At 37.1% G+C, this 12,488-nt stretch overlaps 1 protein-coding gene across 2 annotated transcripts in view; it reads left to right on the top strand.

The window, feature by feature from the left end:
• Positions 1–12,488, top strand: part of BUB1B (BUB1 mitotic checkpoint serine/threonine kinase B) — a 53,064-nt gene that overhangs the window by 37,950 nt on the left and 2,626 nt on the right. For both annotated transcript variants that reach the window (XM_055436355.2, XM_055436354.2), the window contains exons 15-21: positions 1,956–2,230; positions 4,623–4,756; positions 5,052–5,192; positions 5,541–5,641; positions 7,730–7,879; positions 9,472–9,614; positions 12,114–12,285. In XM_055436355.2, coding sequence (XP_055292330.2) covers positions 1,956–2,230; positions 4,623–4,756; positions 5,052–5,192; positions 5,541–5,641; positions 7,730–7,879; positions 9,472–9,614; positions 12,114–12,285 — 1,116 coding nt within the window. The remainder of the gene's footprint in view (positions 1–1,955; positions 2,231–4,622; positions 4,757–5,051; positions 5,193–5,540; positions 5,642–7,729; positions 7,880–9,471; positions 9,615–12,113; positions 12,286–12,488) is intronic.

Raw genomic sequence — 12,488 nt, 5'->3', positions numbered from 1 at the left:
ATGTTCAAGGATGGACTAAATTATTAAAAGGATATCTTAGGTTTTTTTGTCTTAAACCTTTTACTTGAATTTTGTTAACAGGTACCTACCAGCATTTTTTTCCCTAAAAAAAAAATTCATATTTAAAGTGTCTAAACTAATAGGGCCATAAATAGTATTTACATAAAATGTATCCTTAGACTACAGAAATCTATTTTACTCTAATCTTATGATTCTTCAGTTTCATCTGTTGTTTCTTCTAGATGTATCTCTCACCTCTACTTAATTATGTTGAGCCAGAAATTCAGAGTATATGTCATATCGGTAATGATCTAGAAAATTAATATCTAGTATCAATGAGGGTTAAATGAAATAGGCACTTTTGTGTACTTCAGGTAAATGTATAAAGTGGTACAATATTTCTGAGGGAAGTTGGGCAGTATGAATAAATACCCTTAATGTCCCATTACCTTTTTGACCTGATAGTTCTATTTTTATGAATTATTCCTGAGAAAACTAACATGTTCCTAAAGATTTAAATCTACAAGAATATTTAAAATTGTTTCATGATAGTAAAAAACAGGGAATAGCCTAAAACAGTTGGTCAACTTCTCATACCAGTGTTACCAACATGTTTTTAAAGAATTTTTAAAATATAATAATGAATAATATAGACTAGCATATATGCTGTAATTTCACTTGTTTTAAAACCTCTTTTTAAAATGCCTAAAATATGCTTTGCGTGTATCCTACCAGATGTATATGGTCATAGCAGTTGTCTCTGGATAGTAGTAACTGGGGACTTCCCAGGTAGCACGAGTGGTAAAGAACCTGTCTGCCAATACAGGAGCTATAAGAGATGCGGGTTTGATCCCTGGGTCCAGGAGACCCCCTGGAGGAGGACATGGCAACCCACTCGAGTATTCTTGCCTGGTAAATCCCATGGACAGAGAAGCCTGGTGGGCTACAGTTCATAGGGTCACAAAGAGTCAACACAACCGAAGTGGCTTAGCACACAAACACACAGTAGTAACTGGAGTGGAGAAGTGGGAGGATCAAGTGTGGGAGGGAGACTTTTTTACTACAGATTCTTTTAAACTTTTAAAACTATATACTTGTATTACTTTTAAAGACAAAGGCATATTTTAAGTGTTTTCCATTATTTTATACTTTTTTTCCCCATATTCTCTATCATCATGAGTTGTTTAGTCGCTAATTCATGTCTGACTGTTTGTGACTCCATGGACTGTAGCCCACCAGGCGCCTCTGTCCAAGAGATTTTCCTGGCAAGAATACTAGAGTTGGTTGCCATTTCTTTTTCCAGGGGATCTTTCTGGCCCTGGGATCGAACCAATGTTTCTTGCATTGGCAGGCAGATTCCTTACCATTGAGCCACCAGGAAAGCCCAGGATCCTGAGTTACCTTTAAGAAATAAAATAAAAATTAATTATTTGTCATAGACGCACTTTCACTTTTCACTTTCTTGCATTGGAGAAGGAAATGGCAACCTACTCCAGTGTTCTTGCCTGGATAATCCCAGGGACGGGGGAGCCTGGTGGGCTGCCGTCTATGGGGTCACACAGAGTCGGACACGACTGAAATGACGCAGCAGCAGCAGCAAGACTTAAAAGCTAGGAGGATAGTCGATTACCAGAATGTATTCTAGGCCAAAGCCAGAAGAAAAATGGTATTGGTTCTTCGGTTCCTAGGTGAAATTGATTGAGGAGAAAACATTGTCCAGTATTTTTCCTTTGTGTGGAGAATCTTCACAGTGTATTTTTGATGAAATATAGTTTGCTGTTTTCTTAATACAAAACCTTTTTCATCAGATGTAAAGATGTACTTTTAAAAATTGTCTTTCTCTAGAGATTCTTTGTTAAAAATCACTTATCTAACACCTCTTTCAGTAAAAAAGATAGGCCATTCATATGCTCATTGAAATGTTTCAGCTAAATTTTATGTGGTTTTTATTTCAGGATGAATTTACAGGAATTGAGCCCTTGAGTGAGGATGCTATTATCACAGGTTTCAGGAATGTAACTATTTGTCCTAACCCAGAAGACACTTGTGACTTCGCTAGAGCAGCTCGTTTTGTATCCACTCCTTTTCATGAAATAATATCCTTGAAGGATCTCCCTTCTGATACTGAGAGACTGTTGCAGGAAGAGGATCTAGATGTGAAGACTTCTGAGGACCAGCAAACTGCTTGTGGCACTATCTACAATCCACCTCTCAGTATCAAGAAGCTGAGGTGAATGGTGATTATAGGTTGCACAAACCAAATTGTTTGAGGGCTCTTATTCTGTGTGTGCTTGTCAATTATAGCCATCAATTATCAAGCTTTTACTACCTGCCGAGTACTGTGCTAAGTGCTTTACATGACAATTAAGCTCCTTCAGATAAAATGTTAATGGGATTTAGTAATTTGTTTGATTATGAGGGTTAGAAGTAAATTTTTAAAAAATATTTATTTATTTATTTAGCTGCTACAGGTCTTAGTTGCATCATGTAGGATCTTCCATCTTTGTTGCAGCATGTGGGATCTGCAGTTGCAGCAGGCAGGATCTTTTAGTTGTGGCATGAGAACTCTGAGTTGCAGCATGTGGGACCTAGTTCCCTGTCCAGGGATCAAACCCAGGCCCCCTACACTGGGAGCATGCAATCTTAGTCACTAGACCACCAGGGACGTCCCATGGAAGAAGTAAATTGGGGTGATTATGGTATCTTTGAGGAAACTCAGAAACGGTACCTGATTGGTAGAGAAGAGACATTTATTTTTCCTTTAATATTGAGTTTAAAATAATGGTAGAGTAACTTGATGCTGATTTTAAATAGGCTGTTAGAGATATACTTTTCAAAAGTATCTTGTGATAGATAGAAATTAATAAAGTGATAGAGGGAATGGCATCGAGAGCCAGGGACTAATAAGCCTTGTGATCTATCCATATTTAAAAGTCACCTAATTTAAACAAATTCCAGTTTTAGGAATATTCTTTAATTTGCCAGTTTGTGCTTTTAAAGCTGCATTTTCAAAATTTCTCCCTAACAAACTTTTCTCAGTTTCTAGCACATAGTCACCTTGATTAATTTCCCGTTTTCTTTCTTGACTTTTGCTTATTGAAGAGTTAAAAAGTCCAAAGAAGAGATAAAGAGGAAGAAAGCTAGTGTCTTAATCAGTTTTTCTCGGTCTAGTTTAGAATAGATGTAGAATAAGGCATTTGCTATAGATTAGGTTGTTGTTTAGTTGCTAAGTTTTGTCCAACTTTCTTGCAATCCCATGGACTCTAGCCCGCCAGGCACCTCTGTCCATAGGATTTTCCCGGCAGAACTACTGGAATGGGTTGCCATTTCCTTCTCCATGATAGATAAGGTTGATAAAGCACAAATTTAATAGTTGGCATGGCTCGTCAACCAAGGTAGATAAAGTTACCTAGATTCTGATTATGAATCTTTTTTTTTTTTTTTTAAGGAAAATAAACTTTAAAGTGGGATTTGAATAGCGGTTACATTTTTTTTTTTTTACTTCTGTTTACATTTATTTTTTGCGGCATTTATTCCCAGGCCGTAAGTTTTTGTTTCTTTGGTTTCTTCTAGGGTATCTTTTTCTTCTATACAACCTCCTCTTCTGGTTTAGGAACGATTTATTCTTTCTCAGTGAAAATTGATCATCTCAGTGTGGCAAGGAGAGCTCATATATGGGTTGATCCAACCATGAACTCTCTGAAGTCCTGTGCCACATCTTGGGGACCTTGTTCACCTGGAATGTGCTCAGTAACTAGAGAATCTATATCTGAGCCCTTAAGTTCAGAATTACTCTCTGCATTTTTGAGCATGTGCAGTAAGAATTCAGCATTTTTTTGGGGCCACTGACCCTGCATCCAGCCCCACTGTTTAGCCTGTGCCAACATTACCAACTCTACCATTGTAATGACAGAATGGTACACATTGCTTCTTTAAGGTGACATCCTTTAGATACTTGGTTGCCTTTCAGATATGCATACCCTTAATGGCCTGGGCAGTTTCATGAATGTTCTTAAAGTGAACTCGAAGATTTGAGCCTCTTGATTTGCATGATTTTGTGGGGTTTTCTGGGTCAGATGAATAGCACACAATTTTTAGAGGTCACCTCAGGGGGCTTCCCTGGTGGCTCAGAGGTTAACGCGTCTGCCTCCAATGCGGGAGACCCGGGTTCGATCCCTGGGTTGGGAAGATCCCCTGGAGAAGGAAATGGTAACCCACTCCAGTATTCTTGCCTGGAGAATCCCATAGATGGAGAAGCCTGGTAGGCTACAGTCCACGGGGTCGCAAAGAGTCAGACACGACTGAGCGACTGAACAGAACAGAACAGAACAGGCCACTTATGCTTCCCAGGTGGCTCAGTGGTAAAGAATCTGCCTGCCAGTGCAGGAGACCCAAGAGACTTGGGGTTGATCCCTGGAATAGGAATTGGCAACCCACTCCAGTATTCTTGCCTGGAAAATTCCATGGACTGAGGAGCCTGGCAGGATATAGGGGTCGCAAAGAATTGAACTTGACTGAGCATGTATGCAGGTCACTTACCAGAAAAGAGCAAATAAAATTAGAACAAAGATAAGTTGATATAAATTATCCTTTGAAAACTGATTCATTTGTGTTTCTTTCAGCCCAATTATTGAAGACAGCCGTGAAGCCACACACTCCTCTGGGTTCTCTGGATCTTCTGCCTCAGTTACAAGCACCTCCTCCATCAAAGGTCTTCAAATTCCTGAGAAACTGGAGCTCACTAGTGAGACTGCTGGTAGGTTCATATATACCATTTGTGAGGAAATATCTACATCTGCGTCCGGTGAGCACTTATTTATCAGGGCAAACTGATGTATATGTATTTCTTCTCTAGAGAAGTTGCCATAAATTGTGAAATCACTAGACTAAATGAGTACAAACTGAATTCAGTATCATAAAGACCTGAGATAAATGAGTGTTGTTAGATTAACAGTTTTGATCATGCAGTCTTGGGGGGTTTTTTTGCCCTCCTCTGTTAAAATACCCATTTTGGTTTTAAGGTAATTTTTTTCTCAACTTTTTTCACCCAGACAGCCCTACTCAGTCACCCTGGTGTTCACAGTATCGCAGACAACTAGTAAAATCCCTACCAGAGCTGAGTGTCTTTACGGAGTTTTTTGTAGAAGATAGACCAATGCCTAATTTGGAAATAGAGAAGGAAATTGAATTAGGTAAGTATCATTGAATGCATGGCCTTTTGTGTGTGACAGTATATAAATAAGTGACTGTTTATATTTGAACTTGATGCTTAAGCACAATCAATATTTCTAGAATGTAAGAAACAGCATTATAGAAGTTGACACATTGATAAGTTTATGTTCCAGTAACAATAGGAATTCTGTCTTCCTCTCTTTCAATTCTTCCCCCCTTTCAATTTTTAACAAATGATTTTGAAAAGTATTTTAGATGCTACTAACTGGCAAATATAAAGTACCTTTAGCCCTTAAACCAGGAAATAAAACCTAGGGGGCTATACATATTCACAGTGATTTTTAAATGGAATCAAACCTTCTCAACAGATAATGAGGAATATTGCATTAGACAAGAATACCTGGTATGTGAAGATTACAGATTATTCTGGGTGACACCAAGAAACACTGCCGAGCTAACCATAATAAAGGTAGGACTGATTCTTTGTCATTTCATTTACTTCATAAATAATGTCAGTTGAAGCAGTAATTGTGATTCCATGGCACCATCAAATCCCTCTGATAGTCTAGGAGCTGCCTTATATGAAAGTCAGTGATGCATCAAGAAATCGCTCACCATTATATGCCAAGCTCTGATGTGAAGAATGAGAGGGTATTGTGTAAATCTCTTAATGTGTTCAAACATGTTAGGTATTCTATCAGTTTTATCTTCTTGAGGACATCTTCTGAAATTTCCTGGCTTCCTTCAATCTGGACAAGTTACATTCTAGGATTCACACACACACACACTATATTACTTTGAAATTTCCATTCACCATCATCCCAGGGATTCATATTACCTCTTTTTTATACTGACTGCCTAGTTACCTTGGATCCCTTTTTTTTTCTTCTTTCTTGATTTAAGTCCTCGTATTTCAGTAGCTCCTTGAGAAAGGATGCATAGGATATAAAATTTTTGAAACCTTGCATGTCAGAAAATTTCTTATTCCACATCTTTACTTGATCGGTAGTTTAGCTAGATATCAGAATTCTTGGTTCAAGACTTTTTTCCTTAGAATTTTGAAGATGAGCTCTGCTAGCTTTTGGCTTGTAACCTTGCTTTTAAAATCTTTTGCCATTCTCTGATTTCCACCTGCCCCTCCGTTGCCCCCGAGATCCTTGTAGGATCTTATGTTTGTCCCCAGGATTCTGAAATTTCACAATTACGTGTTTTGGTTAAAAGTCTATTTTCACCCATAATCTTAGGCACTTGATGGCCATTTCAACTTGGAAACTCCTTCAGTTCTGAGAAATTATCTTCAAAGAAAAAATTATTTCTCCTCTCAGTCTTTGCTGTTCTCATATCCTAGAATTCCTTTTGTTAGAATTAAGGGTTTCCTGAACAGATTTCTTTAAAAATCTTACCTTTTCCCCCCCTGTTTTCTCTTTATATTTTTGCTTTACTTTCTGGAATGTTTTATCAACTTTATTTTCAGCCTTTTACTGGGTTTTTCATTTCTTTTATCATGTATGAAATTTGTAAACTTTCTTTTTTATACTCAAATTTTTCTTCTTTGTAGAATTCTGTTCTTCATTTCAAAAATGAAATATTCCTTACCTCTCTGAGTATATTAACAGTGCTTTAATTTTGCTTTCTCCCTGCTTCATCTATTTTCTTTTGTCTGTTTTGATCTCCATCTTTCATATTTGAGGTTTTATTCAAGTCTTTGGCTCTCTCTTCATATTTAAGTATGGGTCTCTAGAAAACCAGTTAAAGCTACGTATATGAAGGGACCTTGACAGCTGTAAGCCTCACTGTACAATGATCTCATTTGACCTTGATGTTGGAAAAACCCCTAGTCTTTAGGTCTTTTCTCTTGAGCTTATCAGATACCTCAGAGAAAACTTCTGATTTCTTACCTAAGGTATATAATCCTGGCTGCTAGTCTCCTAACAGCTTCATGGGGAAATTAGTCTAGAAAGTAGAAGGGCAGGAAGGTACATCTTAACATTTGACATATAATAAACTTTTTCTTCTTTTCCACATGGCATTCCCACCCTCAGCAGTGCATAAGTGTCCTTTAGTCTAGAGCCCTTCTGTTTTATATTCTCTAGGGGAAAAAAAAAATGGTCTTCAAAAATGAAGGAGAGGCAGTTGTTAGGCTGGGCTACAGGAGCCGGAGGGGTAGTCAGGGGTCTAACTTTCTCTTTAACAGAGTTCAACCCCTCCAGTTTTAGCTCCACATTCACCTTTACCTCTATAGATAATTAGTGCTACTGGTTTTATATTACAGAAAGATGGTCTTGTAATATAAATTTGGTTGCTGTCAGCTTTCTCCACTGCTAGAATCAGCTTTCTTGGGTCTGTTAAGTGGATTGTTACCTCTTAATATTCTGTTTCCAGCTTCCAGAATATCCTGCTGCTCTGTTCTTTACTAGAGGTTTATGCCTTTTCAAATATCCCTTTTCTACTTTTATATCTGTCAGGATATCGGAAGGGCTGGAGGGAACGTTTTCAATCTGCCAACCATTACCATAGATTCTAATGGCTTTTATTTTTTAAATATATTTTCTTACAGGTATCTTCTCAACCTGTCCCGTGGGACTTTTATATCAACTTCAAGTTAAAGGAACGTTTAAATGAGGAGTATGATAATTTGTGTAGCTGTTATCAATACCAAGATGGCTGTATCATTTGGCATCAATATATAAACTGCTTCACCCTTCAGGTTTGCAATAATATGAAAACATACCATTTAATATCCTCAAGTAGAGAGATTTGTATGCCATTTGGCAAAGGAATTTAGTACACAATTCCTATTAATCTTCTAGAAATAGACTAATTAATTTTCCGAAGTTATTTTGACCAAAAATACATTTTAACTCTTTATTATGTCAATTTTCAAACATATAAAAGGAGACAGAATTGTATAATGACCCGGTCATTTATGATCATCACCAGCTCATGGCCACTTTTGTTTTAAATTCCTGGTCTGATACAATATCCCTGCCATGTCTGGCTTTGATACTTGTTAAAATTGTGTTTTTTGCCTCTTAGTATGCCTTGTAATTTTTTCTTGATAGCCAGACATGATGTACTAGGTAAAAGGAATTGCCCTTAGTAATTTGATAATGTGTAAGGGGAAGGAAAGAGTCGTACAGTGCTATTATTTATCATCTTTTGTAATGCGCATATGCCTTTGGACTGTGAACTTCACAACTTTCTCAGTTTCCTAAACCGCCCCCCATACCTCCCACCTGCCCAGCTTAGGTGCGACAAAATAGCGGGAGTGGGCTTGAATTGGGTATTTCTCTTATCCAAGGTCAAGTAGTCTGATAATATCCCAGTATGTTAGGCTCTGGTTAACTAGTTTCCCCTGAAGGCAGGTCTTATTAAAAAGAACAGAGTGCTCTGGCCTGTTTCAAATGTTTCTTTTTCCCCTCCCCCTGCTGGAAACAGTAGGGGGATTTTTCTACGATATTTTCTGTGAAAACCTGATCTGCTCCTAGAGGTAAAATTCACAAAAATGTGGGTGCTCCCCCTATACTTACTGATCCTAGAAGAGTTGTTGATTTTTTAGTTTGCTCAGCTTTTTACATGTTTGGACAGGGTAGCAACTTCCAAGTTCCCTACATGAGGAATGGAAACCAGAGTCTATTTTTGCCACTCTTGTTTTATCTGTACTACCCCTCTGGATTATTTTTAGAACCCAAACACAATATATCTTTTTTTTTGACCATGCTGCAGGGCTTGTGGGAATCTCAGTTCCCCAGCCAGGGATTGAACCAGGACCTTTGGAAGTGAAAGCCTGGACTCCTAACCACTAGGCCACCAGAGAATCCCTACAATATGTGATTTTATTCTTTGGAATATTCTTAAGACAATTTTATGGCTTTTTTTTTTTTTAGTATTTTTGAGATTATTTCTCCTATCATTTATTTTATTTTTTTTAATGTTTCTGAGATTATTTCATTTCTTATCTCTTTTTTTAAATTGAAGTATAGTTGATATACAATGTTATATTAGTTTCAGGTATACAATGTAATGATGGTTTTGCAACAATTTTGATGGTAATATGAATTCTCCAAAATTGTTGGCATGAGGATAATTTTAAATTACCATTTATATAGAGATCCTACTATGGGCCAGCCTCACCCTGTATGAACAATCTTACTAGAGAGCAGCATTGTTAAAAGTGGGACAGAAACTAACCTACAAAGGAGCCCAGATTCTAATAGAGAGCCAGGAAGAGTACAGCAGTAAGCAAGGCATTGAATATGTCACCCCAATTTAAATAATTTTCTGTCTTTCTATTTCCAGGATCTTCTTCAACACAGTGAGTTTATTACCCATGAAATGACAGTATTGATTATTTATAACCTTTTAACAATGGTGGAGAAACTACACAAAGCAGAAATAGTCCATGGTGACTTGAGTCCAAGGAGTCTGATTCTTAGAAACAGGTTGGTCCTTTTCATTCTTTTATAATTCTATCAGCTTTGACTTAAAACATGGGTAGTTTCCATTTTCTTTTGCCTTTTGATAAATACCGTATTAAAGAACCCTGTATGTTAAGAGGATATTTGCTTCCTAAAAGTCAGTAATCACTGAGAATAGTTTAAAAGTATTCAAAGGGAAAAAAAACACACATTGAGGAAATAATCCAGAAAAAAAGAATTAACTCTATTGTGATGATTCCTGTTAAGAGAGATGTAAAAGATAAATATTTGGGGAATGTGAAGTAGATTGTCTAGTGTTTCTTTGTGTAGGGCCAGCGCAGAACTAGGTAGATTGCTAGCAAAGTTGAGGCACTGCTCAGTTTCAAAGACCAAAGTTTAAATCATACCAAGCTGAGGTAATTGCCAAGAGAAGTAAGTAATACCAGAGTGCAAATGCAAACCATGCCAAGAAAAGGGGCTTAGTGTTGAAATCCAGTTTAGCCATCAAGTTCAAGGGTGAGCCCAGAGCAGGAAATAAGAGATGAAACCCACATACTCAATTAAGAAAATATAGAAAACATTGAGGCATAAACAAGGCAAAGATGGTCAACAATTTTTGTTTTAGGGAAAGGACTAGAGGACCAGTACACCCTTCTCGTGGTCATTGATCTCATGGTATTTGAGTAAGCAGTGTAGTTTAAAGATGCTTTTTCTATCCCAAGCTTGTGACTTGGGTAAGCAGTTTACTTTCTCTTTGAGGTCTTTGGTGTACACTAAAGGCTGGAATCATTCTCTGCATTTCTCCTGACTACTTATTCTGTAAGAAGGAACTGAATTAGACTCCAGATCATAGTTGGCATGGAAATTAAATAAAAGAATCTCCAATGTATTCTTGCAATCATAACCAAAAGAACTTGAGCATCCTACCTTTTTTCCTGAGATGGTGGAGTCTTAAAGGCTTCCCCAAGCATAAAACAGCAGCATTTCTCATCCAGAGTACCATAGGTACTTAGTGCAGGTCTGGTCCAAGCATTTCAGGATTATTATATCTATTCCCCTGTAATTACCTCCCACCCAATTAAATATAAGTTACAGTCAACCAGTCATTGTGATCACCAAAAATCTCCCCATATGTTTCTAAATGTGAAAAACCCTGGTATAGTTTTTATTTTGACTGTTTCACAGCACTGAAATTTCAGAGGGATAGTACTAGAGTTCACAGGGCGTTTCTCAGGAATTGTAGGCAAAGAGATTTTCTAAGCCTTTTTAGGATTGGGCATTTGTATTCTGTATATTTAGATATCCTCTCAGTCCCCAGAGGACTCCAGAAAAACCACATAATGTTCAAGGGACATTGCCTTTTAATATGTCACAACTTTTCAAATTTAATAGGAAATTTTGTGTAGATTGACAAAGAACTGAAAGAGCCTTTCGAAATCATTTAATGCAGTTTCTACATTGTGTGTGTGTAAAATGAGATCCAAGAAAGTGGAATGTCTTTCCCAGGGTAACAGTGAGTGGATGATTAGAGAGTTAGGAGACCTTTCTGCTTTTCATTATTCTAAGAAACAGTTTCCTATCTCTCCCAAGTTTTGAAAGTATTTGGAGATTACAGTTTTATGGCCAAAATAAAATTGTAAAGAAAAATGGGAAGTTGTAAATTTTAAAGTAAAATAGATAAGCTGGTGCTGTGGAGGTATATGTGATAGGATTAATCAAAGCGTCTGTTTAGAAATCCAGGACCTGCCATTGATATCAATCAGGAACTGAGAAAGCAGAGAAAGAAAAGGAACATATAAAAAACAATCCATTTTTTCCTCATATAAATAGTTCCTATATCTCTTTGGAGAACAGCTTTATTACATGAAATAGGTAATTCCAAGGAAAATCAGTAGTGAATTAGTGCTATAAAGTTGTTTGTGTGTGTATTTTTTAAGGAAATAAGGATTGGAATTACAGATAAGAGTAAGATAGAGTATGGTATTAGTTTAATGTAAACAGGATAGTTTACAGTATTTTGTAAAGGTGTCACTTTACCAAAAAACAGTCTTATGTTGTTTTTAATTAAACTCAAGGAAGGAGTCTGAATGACACTCAGAAAGCCTTATCTATAATAGTAAACAAAAAGGCCATGCCACCTATAAAAGCTTAATTTCCTCCATCATAATCCTTGTTAGTGTATGAATTATTGCTATTATATATGTTAATGTCTACAGTACAAGGCCAAGGCCTGCATTCTGCTTCTAGTACTTAGTTTATATAATATGGAAACTTGATAAATGTTCTGTTGTGACCATGCACTTTGGCTTCTATAGCTTATGCCAGTAAACTACTCTTGACATTGCCCAGTTGGGTGGATAGGTGAATTTTCATAACTAACCACTTGAGGGAGCTATTGGCATAGCTAAAGCACACCTGCAGTACCTCCTTTATTTCTCTCCTTTTTTTTTTTTTTAAAGACCAGCTATGCAGCTTCTTTCATGGCCTGTTTTTTTAATCTCCTTCTCTTAAATCTGGGCTTAGAATCCACGATCCCTATGATTTTAATAAGAACAATCAAGCTTTGAAGATAGTGGACTTTTCCTACAGTGTTGACCTTAGGTCACAGCTAGACGTTTTTAACCTCAGTGGCTTTCGGACCGTACAGACCCTGGAAGGACAAAAGATCCTGGCTAACTGTTCTTCTCCCTACCAGGTAAGTGTAAAATAAGCCAGAGCAAATATGGAGAGGGTTTCTTAATCTCTTTCTTACCTAAATAAGCCATGAAAGCTAATGTTTACTGATACTATCTCTCCTGAAACAGATGACCTAGTTTTCATATATCACCAAGTCAAGAAAAATGTACCATTTTTCTGTCACAACACTGAAGAATATACACATACACGTGCAGACACATG

The sequence above is a fragment of the Moschus berezovskii genome, chromosome 9, assembly GCF_049115385.1.
Source record: "Moschus berezovskii isolate FMDL1 chromosome 9, NW_MosBer_1.0, whole genome shotgun sequence".
Classification (NCBI taxonomy): Eukaryota; Metazoa; Chordata; class Mammalia; order Artiodactyla; family Moschidae; genus Moschus; species Moschus berezovskii.
Note: the sequence above shows the minus strand (reverse complement) of the source record. Positions and strands in the feature narration are given on the sequence as shown.